The 20,333-nt window shown below is 41.0% G+C and overlaps 1 protein-coding gene across 4 annotated transcripts in view; it reads right to left on the reverse strand.

Annotated features, from left to right (window-relative positions):
* trip10b (thyroid hormone receptor interactor 10b) overlaps positions 1 to 20,333 on the reverse strand; it is a 37,763-nt gene that overhangs the window by 16,985 nt on the left and 445 nt on the right. For all 4 annotated transcript variants that reach the window (XM_080412314.1, XM_080412313.1, XM_080412315.1 and 1 more), the window contains exons 2-5: positions 2,741 to 2,856; positions 2,354 to 2,407; positions 1,058 to 1,205; positions 194 to 256 (exon numbers count right to left, since the gene is read on the reverse strand). In XM_080412314.1, coding sequence (XP_080268440.1) covers positions 194 to 256; positions 1,058 to 1,205; positions 2,354 to 2,407; positions 2,741 to 2,856 — 381 coding nt within the window. The remainder of the gene's footprint in view (positions 1 to 193; positions 257 to 1,057; positions 1,206 to 2,353; positions 2,408 to 2,740; positions 2,857 to 20,333) is intronic.

The following is a 20,333-nucleotide window of genomic DNA, read 5'->3' on the forward strand; positions in this document are numbered from 1 at the left end:
TACTACTTTACTACTCCTATTACTCAAGTAAATGTACTTTAGTTACTGGCCACCACTGTGCTTTGGATCAAAGGCAGCCGCAATGGTTTCTAGTTAGACAAACACAGTAATGGTACAAACACACAACATCACTCGCACTTTCTACTAGTTGTAACAAACACTGTAATGGTACAAAACACACAACTTCACTCACACTTTCTAGTTGTTTGAAGCTGATCTCTAGGTTCTGCTGGGCCTTCTTGGCGTCTGCCAGATGCTGTGAAGGGAAACATGAACGTTAGCCACAGTGGTTCTAAAACGTCTTTCCCGTCAAGGACCACCAAATTGGTATGCATTTGGCCGCGGACCCCCAACTGAACATGTTTTGTGCCAGGGACCCCCACCCCACCCCCCAGCAGAGAAGATTCATGTAAAAATAAAATCTAAATTATTACAAAATCTTTGATATTTTTCGAAGTACAAGCTTGCTATATTTGAAGAGCTAACGTATAAATGGTTAAAGTGGTAAAAAATTATTGTGATGCTATATCAACAAAACCTTTTTAAACCAGTTGATTCTTTGCATAGTTACTGCACTTTGGCTTTTAGGGGGCAGCTACTGAATTAGCTACTTTCCCCAGTTATCTATTTCAGTGGTTCTCAAAGTGGGGTCCGGGGACCCCCAGGGGTCCTTGGAGGGTACCAGGGGGTCTCCTAACTCAGTGGTTCCCAAACTTTTTTGGTCAGGACCCAAAAGAGGCATTTGAAGTCTTCCCGGGACTCAAACTAGTGAAAATAGCCGATCTACAAGCTCACAACGTGTCGCGATGCGACGCGTTGTGAGCTTGTAGATATGCTATTTTCACTACTTCTAAAGTTCTAAATGTATTTTTTAATGGAATTTAGATAATTTTTTAAATTATACACAGTATATATATATATATATTTTTAAATAACAAGTAAAAAAAGGGACGTTTACTTGCGAGTCGCGACCCACAAATGGGTCCCGACCCACTGTTTGGGAACCACTGCCCTAAGTGATCTAATTCGTTTCCCTTCCTTCTCCCTCTTCTCTCACTGTTTTTCGTTCCGTCTTGAGGTCCTGCAGGTACTTGGTCAGCTCCACACAGATGCCCGTGATCATCTCCTCGGCGATGAGCTCCCGTTGGCCAGCGTAGTCGTTCAGCTCGTTGAGGATCTCCTGAAACGACGCGTAATTGGTGTATCTGTGGGGGGGGGGGGGGGATAAATGTCATTGGTGGATTCATCTCGGTCTCTGTCGGTTGAAAACCTCCAAATGTCCAAAACTGTTACTTTTTCAGGATTCAAATTCAAAAATAGCAAAAGAAGCAGATCTACAAGCTCAAAACGCGTCGCTTTGCTTCATGGTTCGAGCTTGTAGATCTGCTACTTTTGAGTGACGCTGTAGTATGATCACGTAGGGCGTTCATTTTACAAAGAAAAACTAAAAAAGAAGAAATATGGAGACAAGAGGTTTCTGCCCAACAGCAACGTTGTCCAAATCTGTTCATTCACTCTGTGTGACTCGTTGCACAAGAAGACAATGCAGGGTTCGATTTGTTGAGGGGGAAATCCATACCCCCCCATCCTCCCAGCCACCAGGGTCATTCATTTTTATGGCCGAATGGGATTATGTTTTTTTTATCCCTGCTTCTGGTGAGACTGAATTAAACACATGCATTTCCATTTGGGAAAATGAAAGACTGATGTTGGGACATTTATGTTTGATAATATCAACAATATATTTAAAAACATGTATGATAATAGCCACATTCAACCTGGCGTTCTGTTTTTTAAATTTGAAAAATAGCTAAAATAGCCACGAGGTGACAAATGATGAGCTCGTAGATCTGCTACTTTCACAATTTTTTTTACAAAGTATAGGGCTTATCTGGTTAAAGCGGCACAAAGTAACCTTTAAATATGAATACAATTTGATTTTGTCCAACCTGTATGGTAGAGTATGTTAATACAATATAACTTATACAATCTGTATGGTAGAGTATATTATTACAATATAATTTGGTCTCCCTGCTCTTGACATCGACATTTAGATTGTGTAAAAGCCAAGGTCATGTCTCACCTAGACACACGATTTGACACAACTTCAATGTATCCCCTGAGCAAGCAGGCAGGCTCTATTAGCTCAATGGTAAAAAGTTCAGCAGGAAGGTGGGTTCAAATCCGAGGTAGAAGAGAAAAGTTACAGTGAATCTTAAATCAAATGTTCCCGAACCGTTTTTTATTTTTTGTTTCCTTTAACAAATGGAACCCATGTCTAAATGCTGAACATGGACTATAGCAGCCATGCATTGCACACATGCAACAGATACGACAGGCGTCACTTTCTCACTTGCAATCTTGCTCCTCTTTGCTCCCTCGTTTGGCATACTTCTTGGTGAGACTCCTGAGAGAGAGAGAGAGAGAGAGACACGGTTCAATCAGGGAACGCATCTGTGTTATTTTAGATTTCTTTCAAAAATAGCAGATACAGCCCATGAGCTTGTAGATCTGCTATTTTTGAAAAATCTAAGCAAATCTTTGGATATTTGTTTTTTTAAGATTTTTTTTGTACGCAAATCTTTGCTTCTGGGGGTCCCTGGCACAAAAACATTTACAGATGGGGGGGGGGGGGGTCAGTCCACGGCCAAATACATATCAATTTGGGGGTCCTCCTTCACCCGAAGAAGTTTGAGAACCATCGATTTAGAAACTTTTGAAGAGAAGCTGGTCCACAAACCTCAGCTGCTTGGCGTAGTTCTGTTCTATCTCTGTGCGTTCCTTCACAAACTTGACGTAGCGCTCCAGCAGGTCCAGCCCTGATTGGGTGTGCTTGTCAATGACGTCATACTGGTCCTGTGAGACACACAAAGTAGGGCAGCAGGACTTACTGAAGGGAACACAAACACAACAGACCGACCCCCGCCCCACATACACAACAGACCCCCGCCCACATACACACAAACATCCACAAACACTTAATGTGCAGTGCAGACTCACACAACCCGAGAAACACTCTAATCATGGCAATGTACGTACAGTACAACAGTATGTTGTGTTGTTGTTCACAGGACAAACAATAAAAGCACGCACATCCACTCCCTCAGGGCCAGATTAACCCCTGTGCGAGCCCCTGCCCTGGGCCAGGGCCCGCCCGCCCGCCACTCCCCCCCGTGCGCTACCCACAACGGGGAGCCAGGTGGGCGCAGCGCGCAAACACACTGCTTGAGTTTTAAGGCATGTTTGGGTAAAGAAAGCCCAACCTCCCACATTCAACATGTTGATTAATGATGTTATGCAGCACCTTAAATTGGAAAAGCTTAGATTTACATTCCATTGAGAAATTCTTTCAAACTTGGCAGCCCTTCATTGACTACGTAGAGGCCAGACGATGAATTTCCTCCGGTTTATTGTGGTTTAATATGAGATGTCATCATTTTGCAGCCACCAAAAGAATCCCAAATGTGGGATTGTGTGGTATACACATATTTACAATTATTAGTCATTGATTTCTGAAGTTACTATGTGTACCCATGTGTAAAACTATGTGTAAAACGAATAAACAGATTAAAAAAGAAAGCAGCACCTATGTATGTAACTAAAGTACAGTATGTGCATCATGTAATATCATCATGTAATAATAACCTTAACTGCGGTCTTGCAGACATGCCGCACCAACATGCTTGTACCATAATGAGTGAGTGACAAACATCCTTCTAACCACTGCCGTAAATACAGAGGAGGGGCCCACATATTTGATTTGATCAGCTAAATTTTTATAGTGTTTCAGTTCCAATTTTGTTCTGCTCATTTCTTTGTGTCATCGCTTCCAATTTCACTTGTTTAATCTGTATCCTGTCCCGAGTTCCCTATCCTGATTGATTGGATAAAATTGGTATCCTGACCTGAAAATGCATTTGTAAGTCAGTCACGTTTGAAAGTAGGCCCGTCCACTGAAGCTGGCATGCAGCATAACACAGACAGAATAAACAGTACATCAATATGGAAATCTGATCATAATAGAGATTGATATTCTATTAAATGTATTAATTCTGTATTCTGTGTTGTGTTCCAGGCTTTGGCAACCTGTCACACACATTAGTAATCGACGTTGTCGTGACAATGCATCTTTCTCTGAACTGAAGGGATTGTCTCTTGGCAGTGGGAGTTTCATATGAATGCTTAGCAGCATACGCAACTGATGCGGACTGGAGCCATCATGACGAGTAAAATAACTAATCATTTAGTCCAGTGGTTTTAAACCTTTTTCATGCGAAGGATCCCTAAATTGTTTTACATTTGGCCGCGGACCCCCACCTGAAAATGTTGTGCCAGGGACCCACAGATGCAAAGATTTGAGTTAAAAAATGTTTGCTTTAAAAATATATATATATTCAAAGATATGCACACATTTTCAAGATTTTTCAAAAATATCAGATCTACAAGCTCATAGCTATGAGCGCTATGAGCTTGTAGATCTGCTATTTTTGAATAGCCAAAGCTAAATGGTTAAAATGATTGTGACGCTATGTTACCTAATTTTGCTGGGGACCCCCTGGTACCCCCCCAAGGACCACTGGTGGTCCACGGACCACTGGTTGACAACCACTGATTTAGTCTGAAGAGTTACAGAATTGAGACAATTAATAGAATATGCTAATACAGGGGTCTTCAACAGGGGGTTCGGGACCCCTAGGGGGTCCTCAGAGTTACTACAGGGGGGGGGGGCGCCAAATCTTTGTGTGATAGGATATTAACCATGTGAGCCCCAGCATCCCTATTCTGAGAGCTCTACAAGCTAACCCCTGCACTAATATGAGCAAAAGTCAACGGACGTCTGACACCCTTTTAATCATTTTCCATTAGTGTCCTTTGTTCCACTTAAATGCTACAGCTATAATGACATTCTAGACAATTGTGTGCTTCTAATGTTGTAGTTTACGAAAGGCTGCTTCCTGTTTCATTATGACAATCCCCCCTCCCCTCCTCTCCCTCTCCTAATACAGACATGGTTTCATAGAGATGAGTGAGGAAGAAGTAGACTGTGGTGTTGATTTTTACAGACAATTTTGATTTCTTTTGAATCAAATTCCATTTAGTTTTAGTCATATTTTAGTCATCTGAAATATTTTACTGTTAGTCTAGTTCTAGTCGACTAAATATCATAAGATTCTAGTCGACTAAATCTACAGTTGATTGTCGACTAAAATGTATTTTGGCGGTGCCTTGATGATGCCGTCGTCATGGCTGATTTTACAATTGGTTGCATGCTGCAAATGGCAGATCTACAAGCTCACAACGACGCGCTGTGAGCTTGTAGATCTGCTATTTTCAGAGCACAACACCCGAGCGCAACCAAACATAAAATGACTTGTCTTTTAGTTCTACTGGATCTCTAGTCCCTCCCTAACATTTTAGTCTAGTTTTAATTTGTTGACAAAATTGTCAATATATTTTGTCTTAGTTTTAGTCATCAGTTTTTATTTAGTTTGTCAGTGAAAAAAGGAAGTCGCCGAACATTTTTCGTCATAGTTTTAGTCGACGAAATCAACACTGGCACTAGACTGGCCTGTCCGGCACAGAATCCTGACCTAACCCTGTCAAACACCTTAGGAATGAACTGGAACAACACATGCCAGTCAGGCCTAGTAATCACCCAACAATACATAGAGGGCCCTGTTTATATGAACTGATGACGCAAGGTGACGCACGGTCTACAGCAGTGTGGTTCTCAAACCTTTTCATAATGATAAAATAAAGTGTTTTTGGTGCCTCCAAGGCACGGCAAATTGACTGGAGCCACCAGGCTCTCGCTTGTTCGATGCAAATGCAAATGTTTTTTTTGTTTTGTTTTCATTTGGATAGTACAGTGTAGATTGACGGGAAACGACATGAGAGAGACGGGGAGTGATACGCAGCGTTATGAGCTTGTACATCTGTGTGTGTGTGTGTGTGTGTGTGTGTGTGTGTGTGTGTGTGTGTGTGTGTGTGTGTGTGTGTGTGTGTGTGTGTGTGTGTGTGTGTGTGTGTGTGTGTGTGTACGTGTTGTGGATCCGCCTACATACAGTAGGTTATTCTACTATCTAATGAGGAAAAAAAAATCACATGCGGAGTTCTGCAAGGATCCATTCTAGGGCCCCCAGTGTTCAACATCTACGTACATGCTCCCACTAGCTCAGATTATGGAAAACTACAAAATAAGCTACCATATTTATACAGAGGATACCCAAATAAAATCGACATAAACGTATCACCAGAGGACTATGGTCCAATAATTTTCTTCAATTAAAAAAAGACAAAACTGAAGTAATAGCTTTTGGAGCTGAGGAAGACAGATTAAAAGTCAGCGCCCTGCAACTCCAATCGTTAATGTTAAAAGAATAGAATAGAACTTTATTGTCACATCACATGAAATACAAGTAAAACAGTGGGTGAAAAACATTATAGTGCAGCTTAAAACAACAACAGCAGTTGGGAGTGCAAAAAAAGTGCAAAAACCTTTAGATCGTTTCAATCGAAAAACCTGACGATACTCATATCAATAAATAGATAAAAATAAACAACATAATTAAGTCCAGTGTGTCCAGAGTATACAGCCAGTCCTACACTACTGCTTATTTAGCAGTCTCACCGCCGTGGGGAAAAAGCTGTTAAGTGTCCTGTTTGTGGTACATGGGAGGCTAAGAAACCGTTTGCCAGGGCGAGGGTTTCTGCAAACCAAGTCATAAACCTTGGTGTAGTCATGGAATCAGACCTAAATGTAAACAGCCACATTAACGCAATCACAATGTCAGCCTACTATCACCTAAAAAATACACCACCGGTAAAAGAAAATCAATAAGACGACTGCAGTTGATTCAGAACACTGCTGCTCGAGTCCTTACTAATACCAAGAAAGTGGAGCATATCACTCCAGTTCTTAAATCCTTACACTGGCTCCATGTGTGTCAAAGAATTGATTTAAATATACTACTGTTGGTCTATACAGCTTTAAATGGTTTAGGGGCCAAAATACATTTCTGATCTTGTACGATATCATGAACCATCCAGACCTCTCAGGTCATCTGGGAAAAGTCTGCTTTCTGTTCCTACAACCACAAATAAACGTGGGGAGGCAGCATTTAGTTTTTATACACCACATACCTGCAACAGACTCCCAGAAAACTGCAGGTCTGCTGCCACACTTATTTCTTTTAACCCACTAAGACCTGGAACGCATCTGTGTCACTTTAGATTTCTTTGGCTATTCAAAAATAAAAGCTTGTAGATCTGCTATTTTTGAAAAACCTTGAATTTTTAGAAGTTTTTAGGATTTAGAAAACATTTTTAAGAATCGCCTCAGGCAGGTCTTAAATGGGTTAAAACACAACTAAAGACCTTTCTGTTTGCTGATGCCTTTGCCTTTTCTGTACTGTTAATCCACTCCCTGGATGCCAGATGTTTCACATGGACCCATTATAGCGCCACCAGGAGGCCGACTTTTGCATTACACATTTTTTTATATTACTCAGATTTTGTCCAAACATCAAGCAAATCTGTACACAGTATCTCTATAGTCATTAAACCAAACAGGTCAGTCAGATTTTTCATAATCCATCCTGATTGGCTAAGATTGGCTTCCAAAGTTTGCAGGAGTGCTCTGTTTTGAACAAAATGCCTCAAATCATGAACACAGCGTGCGATTGCCGTGAAACTTTGCACGCACATTTCCACGAGGCCAAGGAAGAAAGGCCACCCTACATTTTTCGGAAGTTGTTTTACGGAATTCAGCATGAGTCATAACACCGGCAGTTTGATTGACAGCGACGGGCATAATGCAGCGATGCACGTGCGTGTGAGAGAGACAGACAGACAGACAGGGAGAGAGTGAGACTGTGTGCTATTTTGTTTATGTTCAAGGTTTCTTTATTATTACATCTTGTGTACATGAGTAAATATTTTGTTATGGTTCCTCATACATTGTAGCAGCAATAAAAAAGTAGTAAGAAACACACACACACACACACACACAATTATTATAAAGATGTGCCCTGGGATCTTTTGGCTATAAAAAGGTGTGCCCTGGCTGGTTGGGAAACACGGGTCTAAGGGGCAATTGACTTTTCTCACTCCACCTATAAGATAGCAATACGTTAGTCTCACGTGAGCCAGACTGTTGCCTCCCACAATTCTCAAATGCTTCCGTCATACGGTCCGGAGCAACGGAAGCTCTGAAAATGATCAGCGGATCAGTGTCATGCACACTGCTATGAAGACTGAAGTATTATGTTTTCACTGCATACAGTATAATGTTGCTACACTGTATGTGCCAATAAACTCTTTGAACTTGATATTCCTCAGTCTCTTTCATAGACACCATACACACACACCCTGAATGCTCATGTGCACACACACACACACACACACACACACACAAACCAGTTTAACCCGTTAAGGCCGGGAACGCGTCTGTGTCATTTTTTAGATTTCTTTGGCTATTAAAAAAATAGCAGATCTACAAGCTCATAGCGCGGCACCGAGTGCCGCGCTATGAGCTTGTAGATCTGCTATTTTTGAAAAATCGTGAACATTTGAGCAAATCTTTGAATATATAGGCTTTTTCTTTTCTTTTTTTAAGCGAACATTTTTTAACTCAAATCTTTTCTTCAGGGTGATTCTACAAATGTCTTCTAAATCCTAACAGTTTTTTTTTAAACGTATGTTGCTATATATATATATATCAGTGGTTCTCAAACTTAAAAAAAAAAAAGATTGTTCCAGGGACCCCCAATAGCAAAGATTTGAGTCAAAAATGTATATATAATATATATATTCAAAGATTTGCACACATTTTCACAACTTTTTTTTTCAAAAATAGCAGATATACAAGCTCATAGCGCGGCCGCGCTATGAGCTTGTATATCTGCTATTTTTTAATAGCCAAAGAAATCTAAAGTGACACAGATGCGTTCCAGGTCTTAATGGGTTAACAGGTAGACTACAGTACGCCTGCTGTACTAGACAGTGGCTTACACCTACAACAACACTAAAACCTGCAGTTACACTTGGTTGGGCGCAGGGCAGAAATGACATAAATTATAATTAAATATACAAGGAAATTATTGACATGTTTAATACTTTTATACATGTAAAAAATAGCAAAAATATGCTCTTTTTAATATTTGAAATTTTGAAAATGTATGAAAGATCTTCAACATGGAAACGATTATGACGATTATGCAAAAATAATTGTGATTATCTCAAGTAATTGAGATTAGACGATTATGTAATAATTGTGACAGGCCTAGCGCCGTGTCGTACACCCCGAAATACCAGGTCTAGAAGCGCGGTCGCAGCTTGTAGATCTGCTATTTTCTTCGGTGCGCGACACCGGTATGCAACCAAGTATAAAATAAATCTCTCACACACACACACACACACACACACACACACACACACACACACACACACACACACACACACACACACACACACACACACACACACACACACACACACACACACACACACACACACACACAGGTTTGTATTAATATACTTGTGAGGACATCAACATTTTAGGACAGCAATTTTACGAAAGGCATTTTCTATACATTTTGGCATTTTTACCCGTACGCCTAAAGCCAAAAAATAGCAGATCTACAGGGTTTGTTGTGAGCGTATATATACGATCAGCTATTTTTCGGTGCATGACACTGGCACGCAACTAAGCATAAATCACCAGGAAAACGGTCCTCACACAATAACTATGAGAACACACACACGTGGATCTTGTGCGTACAGTATGTAGGACACTTACAAGGGTCCCGTAAGGACAGTACCCTAAAATAGGGTTACAAAATCGTGGGATAAAAAAAAATATATATATGGCTGCTGTGCATAGAGCCTATTTAGACATTTAGCGGACGCTCTTATCCAGAGTGACGTACAATAGAGTACCGAAGTCCTGACGTCACTCCCGCTACCACTGGGTATTGTAGCCAGGGTTATCTTAGCATCGCGTCATAGTAGAACTGCGTTCCAAAAACAAACAAATCAGCCCTTTTCTTTCTCCACTGTCAGTTGATGTTTCATATCCATATGAGTAAAATGGCGGGGCTCGTTTGTTTATTGTTTTTGGAACACACTTTCTAATCTTTCGCAATCTAAGACAACCCTATGGTCAATTCAATAGAATAAAATGACTCCTTGACCCAGGGCCTCTAGTGATGTCAGACTGCAAGGTTATCACATATAACATGCAGAGAGACCGTGTTAGTGCCACAAGAAACTAGGATCCCAGGTAAACCAAGAAACTACAGTAGCATCACTCATTTAACCCATTCAATCCGGGAACCACTTTAACCATCATTTTATACTTTGGCTATTTAAAAATAGCAGATATACGTACAAGCTCATAGCCACGCTACGAGCTTGTAGATCTGCTTTTTTTGAAAAATCTTGAAAATGTGTGCAAACCTATATACTCTTTTTTTAAAGCTAAAAATAAAGCTATTTTTTTTTAACTAAAATATTTGCTTAAGGGGGTCCCTGGAACAAAATATTTTGAAATGGGGGTCCGCGGCCAAATACATAAAATTTTGGGGGTCCTTGACCTGAAAAAAAGTTTGAGAACCACTGATTTTATAGCAACATAGAACATACGTTTTTTCCCAAAAACGGTTAGGATTTAAAAGACATTTGTAGAATTCCCCAGAAGCAAAGATTTTAGTTAAAATGTTCGATTAAAAAAAAAACATATATTCAAAGATTTGCACAAATTTGCACAAAAATAACAGATCTACAAGCTCATAGCGCTATGAGCTTCTGTTATTTTTGAATAGCCAAAGAGACAAGAGAGACCTGGCCAAAGGTAGCAGCCATATGGAATCACAACATGTTAACCATTTTTTGACACTATGGGAGCCAACCCAGGGCAAGGCGAGGAAAGGCAAGAGGTGCACCACCTACGTACTGTAGACGCACTGCGGTGCGACAGTGGAGCTAACAACGCTGTAGAGCTCAAGACCCTGATGCTAGGGGCACTCGGGTGGTGCGGTGCTAAAGTGCCTGCCTACCACCGTGGTAGGTTGTGGGTTCGAATCCTCCGTGGGGTATCCGGCTTTGTCGAGTGTCTACTACAACACAAACACAATTGGCCCGTTATCAGAAGGGAGTGTTGGGCGGGAGGAGTAGGACGAAGGCTCCCTGAATGCACCCTGAATGCTCATGTGCACACACACACACACACACACACACACACAAACCAGTTTAACCCGTTAAGGCCGGGAACGCGTCTGTGTCATTTTTTAGATTTCTTTGGCTATTAAAAAAATAGCAGATCTACAAGCTCATAGCGCGGCACCGAGTGCCGCGCTATGAGCTTGTAGATCTGCTATTTTTGAAAAATCGTGAACATTTGAGCAAATCTTTGAATATATAGGCTTTTTCTTTTCTTTTTTTAAGCGAACATTTTTTAACTCAAATCTTTTCTTCAGGGTGATTCTACAAATGTCTTCTAAATCCTAACAGTTTTTTTTTAAACGTATGTTGCTATATATATATATATCAGTGGTTCTCAAACTTAAAAAAAAAAAAGATTGTTCCAGGGACCCCCAATAGCAAAGATTTGAGTCAAAAATGTATATATAATATATATATTCAAAGATTTGCACACATTTTCACAACTTTTTTTTTCAAAAATAGCAGATATACAAGCTCATAGCGCGGCCGCGCTATGAGCTTGTATATCTGCTATTTTTTAATAGCCAAAGAAATCTAAAGTGACACAGATGCGTTCCAGGTCTTAATGGGTTAACAGGTAGACTACAGTACGCCTGCTGTACTAGACAGTGGCTTACACCTACAACAACACTAAAACCTGCAGTTACACTTGGTTGGGCGCAGGGCAGAAATGACATAAATTATAATTAAATATACAAGGAAATTATTGACATGTTTAATACTTTTATACATGTAAAAAATAGCAAAAATATGCTCTTTTTAATATTTGAAATTTTGAAAATGTATGAAAGATCTTCAACATGGAAACGATTATGACGATTATGCAAAAATAATTGTGATTATCTCAAGTAATTGAGATTAGACGATTATGTAATAATTGTGACAGGCCTAGCGCCGTGTCGTACACCCCGAAATACCAGGTCTAGAAGCGCGGTCGCAGCTTGTAGATCTGCTATTTTCTTCGGTGCGCGACACCGGTATGCAACCAAGTATAAAATAAATCTCACACACACACACACACACACACACACACACACACACACACACACACACACACACACACACACACACACACACACACACACACACACACACACACACACACACACACACACACACACACACACACACACACACACACACACACACACACACACACACACACACACACACACACACACACACACACACAGGTTTGTATTAATATACTTGTGAGGACATCAACATTTTAGGACAGCAATTTTACGAAAGGCATTTTCTATACATTTTGGCATTTTTACCCGTACGCCTAAAGCCAAAAAATAGCAGATCTACAGGGTTTGTTGTGAGCGTATATATACGATCAGCTATTTTTCGGTGCATGACACTGGCACGCAACTAAGCATAAATCACCAGGAAAACGGTCCTCACACAATAACTATGAGAACACACACACGTGGATCTTGTGCGTACAGTATGTAGGACACTTACAAGGGTCCCGTAAGGACAGTACCCTAAAATAGGGTTACAAAATCGTGGGATAAAAAAAAATATATATATGGCTGCTGTGCATAGAGCCTATTTAGACATTTAGCGGACGCTCTTATCCAGAGTGACGTACAATAGAGTACCGAAGTCCTGACGTCACTCCCGCTACCACTGGGTATTGTAGCCAGGGTTATCTTAGCATCGCGTCATAGTAGAACTGCGTTCCAAAAACAAACAAATCAGCCCTTTTCTTTCTCCACTGTCAGTTGATGTTTCATATCCATATGAGTAAAATGGCGGGGCTCGTTTGTTTATTGTTTTTGGAACACACTTTCTAATCTTTCGCAATCTAAGACAACCCTATGGTCAATTCAATAGAATAAAATGACTCCTTGACCCAGGGCCTCTAGTGATGTCAGACTGCAAGGTTATCACATATAACATGCAGAGAGACCGTGTTAGTGCCACAAGAAACTAGGATCCCAGGTAAACCAAGAAACTACAGTAGCATCACTCATTTAACCCATTCAATCCGGGAACCACTTTAACCATCATTTTATACTTTGGCTATTTAAAAATAGCAGATATACGTACAAGCTCATAGCCACGCTACGAGCTTGTAGATCTGCTTTTTTTGAAAAATCTTGAAAATGTGTGCAAACCTATATACTCTTTTTTTAAAGCTAAAAATAAAGCTATTTTTTTTTAACTAAAATATTTGCTTAAGGGGGTCCCTGGAACAAAATATTTTGAAATGGGGGTCCGCGGCCAAATACATAAAATTTTGGGGGTCCTTGACCTGAAAAAAAGTTTGAGAACCACTGATTTTATAGCAACATAGAACATACGTTTTTTCCCAAAAACGGTTAGGATTTAAAAGACATTTGTAGAATTCCCCAGAAGCAAAGATTTTAGTTAAAATGTTCGATTAAAAAAAAAACATATATTCAAAGATTTGCACAAATTTGCACAAAAATAACAGATCTACAAGCTCATAGCGCTATGAGCTTCTGTTATTTTTGAATAGCCAAAGAGACAAGAGAGACCTGGCCAAAGGTAGCAGCCATATGGAATCACAACATGTTAACCATTTTTTGACACTATGGGAGCCAACCCAGGGCAAGGCGAGGAAAGGCAAGAGGTGCACCACCTACGTACTGTAGACGCACTGCGGTGCGACAGTGGAGCTAACAACGCTGTAGAGCTCAAGACCCTGATGCTAGGGGCACTCGGGTGGTGCGGTGCTAAAGTGCCTGCCTACCACCGTGGTAGGTTGTGGGTTCGAATCCTCCGTGGGGTATCCGGCTTTGTCGAGTGTCTACTACAACACAAACACAATTGGCCCGTTATCAGAAGGGAGTGTTGGGCGGGAGGAGTAGGACGAAGGCTCTTACGTCCTCCCGGTGGGGGCTCCTCACTGGTTGGGCGAGTCAGTAGGATACAACAGCAGTGACAACACAGAAATGTGTGTGTGGGGACTGGGGAGGACGGCATACTGACTAAATTGGGGGGGGGATTGTCAAAAGCTATAAAAAATAAATACAAATTTAAAAAAAAGACCCCGATGCTAGACAGGAGGGTGTGGAGGGCAGTGATTCAGGAGTCCCGAGTTGGTGTTGTTGGCTAGACCGCACTCTAGGTCGCTCGCATTTAGACATTTTTGCTATATTGGTCATACAACAAATATAATGGTTTGTCCCCATCAAGCATGATAACAATAACTAAAACTATAATGATAATTATGTAAGCATCCACGCATTGATGATGACGTTATAGTTGTGGCCATCTGCCATCCACCCGAGTTAGAACGCTTTTTATATTAACAATACATTTATAAATTATATTTTTTGTGTTTTGTGTGGATGATGGCCCATTTGTGGTTCAAATACATATAATATACAAAAATCCACAATAAAACTGCTTAATTTCAAACAGTTGCTAGGCCTGTCGCAATGCCTAATCGCAATTATAGTATAAAGTATAAAGTTATTAAATGATGTAAGTTATTTGTCATCTGCCCTGTGCACCTTTTGTTTACGAAGCCTAAAAGCCAAACAGAAATGTCATTTTTAATGACAAATTTGAGCGACAAGTAAAAATTCATAATGGTGAGAGCCCTAACAGCTGCCTCTCAAGAAGCACAAATACTGCACACACACACACACACAAACATTTATTGTACTGTCTGACTGTGTGTGTAACCCCCGTGTCACCAGGCATTATGAGTGCCCACACCGGCACGTGTTGCCAGATTATGCGAGAGAAATAAGCAACCAGGTCTATGAAAATAAGCCCAAAAGAAGCGACTATAGGCTACGGCTATTTGAAAACAGCAGATCTACAAGCTCATGTAGATTTGCTATTCTCAACAACAACAAAAACAAAAACAGCACAAATCTTGTATGGCAGGGGTGGGGGTCCCTGGCACAAAATATTTTCAGATTGACCCTTTTTAAATTAAACAACTACACTTTAGAAACAAGCCCAAATAAACAACTACACTTTAGAAACAAGCCCAAATAAACAACTACACTTTAGAAACAAGCCCAAATAAACAACTACACTTTAGAAACAAGCCCAAATAAGCGACTACACGTAAGAAACAAGACCAAATAAGCAACTACACTTTAGAAACAAGCCCAAATAAACAACTACACTTTAGAAACGAGCCCAAATAAACAACTACACTTTAGAAACAAGACCAAATAAACAACTACACTTTAGAAACAAGCCAAATTAAGTAACTACACTTTAGAAACAAGCCCAAATAAACAATTACACTTTAGAAACAAGCCCAAATAAACAACTACACTTTAGAAACAAGCCCAAATAAACAACTACACTTTAGAAACAAGCCAAAATAAGCAACTACACTATAGAAACAAGCCCCATTAAGCAAGTATACTTTAGAAACAAGCCAAATTAAGTACCGGTAACTACACTTTAGAAACAAGCCCAAATAAGCAACTACACTTTAGAAACAAGCCCCAACAAAAAAAACGCAACCACCAATATTTACACGCAACTTTACATAAAAACAAGCCCAAAGTCGCTAATAATAAGCGGATATGGCAACACTGACAGCTGCCTGTGTGTGTGTGTGTGTGTGTGTGTGTGTGTGTGTGTGTGTGTGTGTGTGTGTGTGTGTGTGTGTGTGTGTGTGAAGGAGACCGTTCAGGAATGAGATAATCATTAGCTCACTGGTAGACCCCGCCCTATGACGGACAGGCCCAGGGGCCTCTGCAAAAAGCCCTGGAACCAGTCATACAGGTTCCCTCCCCTCGGTGTGACGGTGCACAGGGGACAGCAGCAGCACGGTGCATCTGACAATTTAGGCCTTTAGCAGACGCTCTCACCCAGAGTGCACTTACACCTTAAACAGACGCTCTCACCCAGAGTGACTTACACTAAGCAAGGTAAACACATGCATCAAATGCAGAGACAGTGTAGCAGTGCCTCAGTAAACTAGGAGCACAGGTAAGCCAGGAACCTAGCATCAGTCTAAACATATATACTGTCAAAATAATAGTCTATACATTGACTATAACTATAGTCTATACAGTGCATGATCTTCACAGTGCAGACAAGCACACAGATCCCAGGTCAGCCCCTAATGGTGTAATGACTGATCTCACAGCAGTGTGTCACTACCTTAACTAATTACGTCAGTAAGCCACCTACCTTGTCATACGACGAATAGTGAAAATAGCTGATCTACAAGCTCACGATACATTGAGAGATAGGCTATTTTTCGCTATTTCTTTTTCTCACATTTTCCACCTATAACAACATGCCTAAAAACCGCCTGGGGTACCAGGTTTGAAAGTAGTTAAAGGGATAGTTCACCACCGAAAAATAATTTTTTTCTATCCATTAGTCACCCCATGGCGACTTCAATTGATGGATATTTTTACGTTTTTGCGGCATTCCTAAGCCAATAATTTGATGACCAGCGGACCAGTATAGGCAGCGGTTCCGGTCGGAGACACAAAAGAGACTCTCCTACCGGAACCGCTGCTGGTCATCAAATTATTGCTGTAGGAATACAAAAGAAATCTATATCCATGAATTCAAGTCTCCATGTGGTGACTAATAGATAGAAAAAAAGTCATTTTGGGGGTGAACTATCCCTTTAACTTAAAGGTGTCATCAACTCTCTGCTCCACTCTGTGTTTTAGGCCAGAATCTCTCTCTCTCTCTCCAGACTAGTTGGTTCACACTAACAGACTGTATACTTTGGAAGCTCTGACAATGAGCAGCACATAAAGCATATGTCCAGCCTCATAAAGCATATGTCCAGCCTCAGTCATAAAGCTTATGTCCAGCCTCCCGGCACTTTAGTTTCACCTTTGTAGTCGTGACTGTAAATAAGTCTTACTGGAAACCACATTAGTTCAAGCCTAGTAGCACCTAGCTTACCGCTAAGCACTGTAAGCACTGCAGCAATAGAAAATAAAAAGTATAGTTTATAAAGATATTTTCGTGAACACTGCGCTAGCCTGTGATTGGTCGAATAAAGAGCATGATGATAGCTTCCTATTCACAACATTTGAAAGATTGTGGAAGAAGAGATAGTGACTGTCCTCAGAGACTAGGTTTCTGCTTATCTTCTACTCTTATAGTCTGCTCATGTCATATGTTATAGGGTTCAAATCGGAACTCTCCTTTTACCCTGTTGTGCTGTGCTCAAGTGGGACTCACTCTCTTTGGTGTGGCGCCTAAACCCCAACCTTTGACTTCACAAACACTATGCCTAAACCTAACCTGAACCCTAACCCTAAAACCTCACAAACACTATGCCTAAACTTAACCTTAACCCTAACCTTCCAAACACTATGCCTCACAAACACTATGCAAACACTATGCCTCACAAACACTATGCAAACACTATGAGCTCATGCCTCCTTCAATGCATGAGAGCCAACTGACCTTCTTTTCACCTGACAGGGGGAAGTTTCCCCCGGTAGGACGTAGCGCGTGGAAGGAACACGTTATTCCAACCAGTTCCCTTCCCCTCCATCAGGCGCCCCAGCTGACCAGGGGGAGGCGGTATAGTGACCAGGATTACTGCATGTTTTTGTGAGGGTATTAACTACCCTAGGAGACACGGGGAGAACATACAAACTCCACACAGAGTAGGCCCTTTCGCCAACCCCACCTAGGGTATGGGCGCTGATGACGCGGAGAAGACATGCCCCCAGTGCCCACAGCGTCCCCGGCGGGAATCGAACCCAGGACCTTCTAGCTGTGAGGCGACAGCGCTACTATGTAAAAGAGAGAGTCCTATAGTGGTCAACTAGGTGGTACCTGCCTGATGCTTGTGACCTGGACTGTGTCATTTATGTAATGCTTGTTGACACATGTAATGCCTATGCTCGCTGTGATTGTATATAAGTAGTGGGTGTGTTGGAAATATTTGAATGTGTGCTGCTGTTGATTTTTTTAACTTTTACTTAGATTTCTTTCTGTCCCCTTCCCTGTGTGTGTTGTTACCAGGCCACCATTGACAATAGGAATTTGTTCTTAATGACTTGTCTGGTAAAAAAAAGTAAAGGCTAAAAGTGAGAACAGGGGTTGACACTAACATTTACCCGTGGCAAGTAAATGAAACGTTCGGGCAAGTGGAGTTGGCGTTCAGGTTACCCGGCGGGCAAGTGGCCAGAGCGCTCTCTCTCCAGCGCGCGCGCATACACACACACACACACACGAAAATACACCAAAATGTTTGAAAATAGCATATCTACAAACTTACAACGCTTGTAGATCGGCTACTTTCAAATAGCCTATGTACAAAATAGGGCTGAGGTGGTTAATGTATGTTTTATAATATCATAATTTATATCTGCAAAGTAACTAGTATAAAGTTTTCAAAATAATTGTAGTGGAGTAAAAGTACAATATTTGCCTGTACTGGAGTAGAAGTAAAAGTATTGAAAATTGGAAATACTCCAGTAAAGTAAAAAATACCTCAAAATTGTACTTAAGTACAGTACTTGAGTAAATGTACTTACAGTAGTTACTTTACACCACTGCTTTTCGTGCAAGTGGGCATGACCTTTGGGCAAGTAGAACATGACCTGGACGGGCAAGTGCCTCCGAGACCTTAGTGTCAACCCCTGTTGAGAAGATATATTTTGCTGTTCTTCTCACACAGTCATAGCATCCAGGGCTTCCAGAGTTGGATTCATGTGGAGTTCACAGCAGTTATGTTTTGATTTAAACAACCTGACAGCAAAGCTCAGCTCACACATGGCGGCTCACAGACGGATAGAAAGCAGAAGTGAAAACAACACTGTCAGCTTCCAAGGTGTCTTAAAAAGCATAATCTCAGTGGAGGCGTGTGGCATAGATTATTGAGACTCTTGACCCCAATCCTCACTTTGGGATTGACAAATCTGCTGGACACACACACACACACACACACACACACACACACACACACACACACACACACACACACACACACACACACACACACACACACACACACACACACACACACACACACACACACACACACACACACACACACACACACACACACACAACATCAAAACAAGAGCAACACAAAACATGATACACATGATTATTACATGTTGCCATAACATGTACATACATAACTCATCCTTTCTTACACCTAAAGACCAGTGTGCTGTACATAACTGCTTAAGCCTGATTTATACTAAAGATGCACTCTGGTGTTGCACACCGTAAATAGCAGATCTACAAGCTCACAACGCGTCACATTCGTGACACGTTGTGAGCTTGTAGATCTGCTATTTACTGAGCACAACGCCGGCACACACAACTAAGTAAATCAGGCTTTAGGCGTATGCAATGGTCTTTCCTGTCTTTCCTGTCAGTAGTGAGGTGAATGCACACAGAATCTCCCATTATTCGATCCTGTCAGTTAGAGGAAAAATTGTCAAAAGCTGGTGAGTTTCACTTTGTCAATGGCAGGTTATTTAAATCTTCTCACACCTGAGAACATGGACCATCAGGCCCAAAACAACAAGAACAACACTGACAACAAGCCACCAATAGGTTCTCAAAGAGTCTTGAAGAGCTGGGAGAGATACTAACTGCACATTTGTCCTAAAATATCATCCATTTACCTACAGACAGTCAAGAAAGAGTGAACATAAATAGGCTGTCCTCATACAGGCTACAACACAAGATTATACTGAACCATATGCTTAATATGTGTTTAAACAAAGCATACACATTTAATTGGGACAAGAATTGCAGTTAAAATAAGAACTGTTTAAATGAATGCAGCACACCTATATGTGAGTGCCATGTGAACTATACAGGACACTGTGAAAATCACTGTTACCCACTTGTAACTCAATATAGACAGTGTACAACAGTACAAATGGAACCCAACCACAGCCTATACTATCTGAGTTCCATTAGACACAGTGAGCATGTTTCTCTTATGAGAAAAGAAAGAAAGGTATGCAGCAAAAAAAGAATTGCGAAACCCTCCTGGCTATAAACTTTACCCATGGAATTCTCTCTTGTCCCCGTTTTCACAGGATTGCTCAACAACTGCAGAGACCTGGCTGGGCGGCTAGAGGATACAATGTATCCAACAACTAGACAATACAATGTATCCCAGCAGTAACAATAGCTGGATGTTG

Source organism: Gymnoscopelus braueri (assembly GCF_963280865.1).
Source record: "Gymnoscopelus braueri genome assembly, chromosome: 2".
Classification (NCBI taxonomy): domain Eukaryota; kingdom Metazoa; phylum Chordata; class Actinopteri; order Myctophiformes; family Myctophidae; genus Gymnoscopelus; species Gymnoscopelus braueri.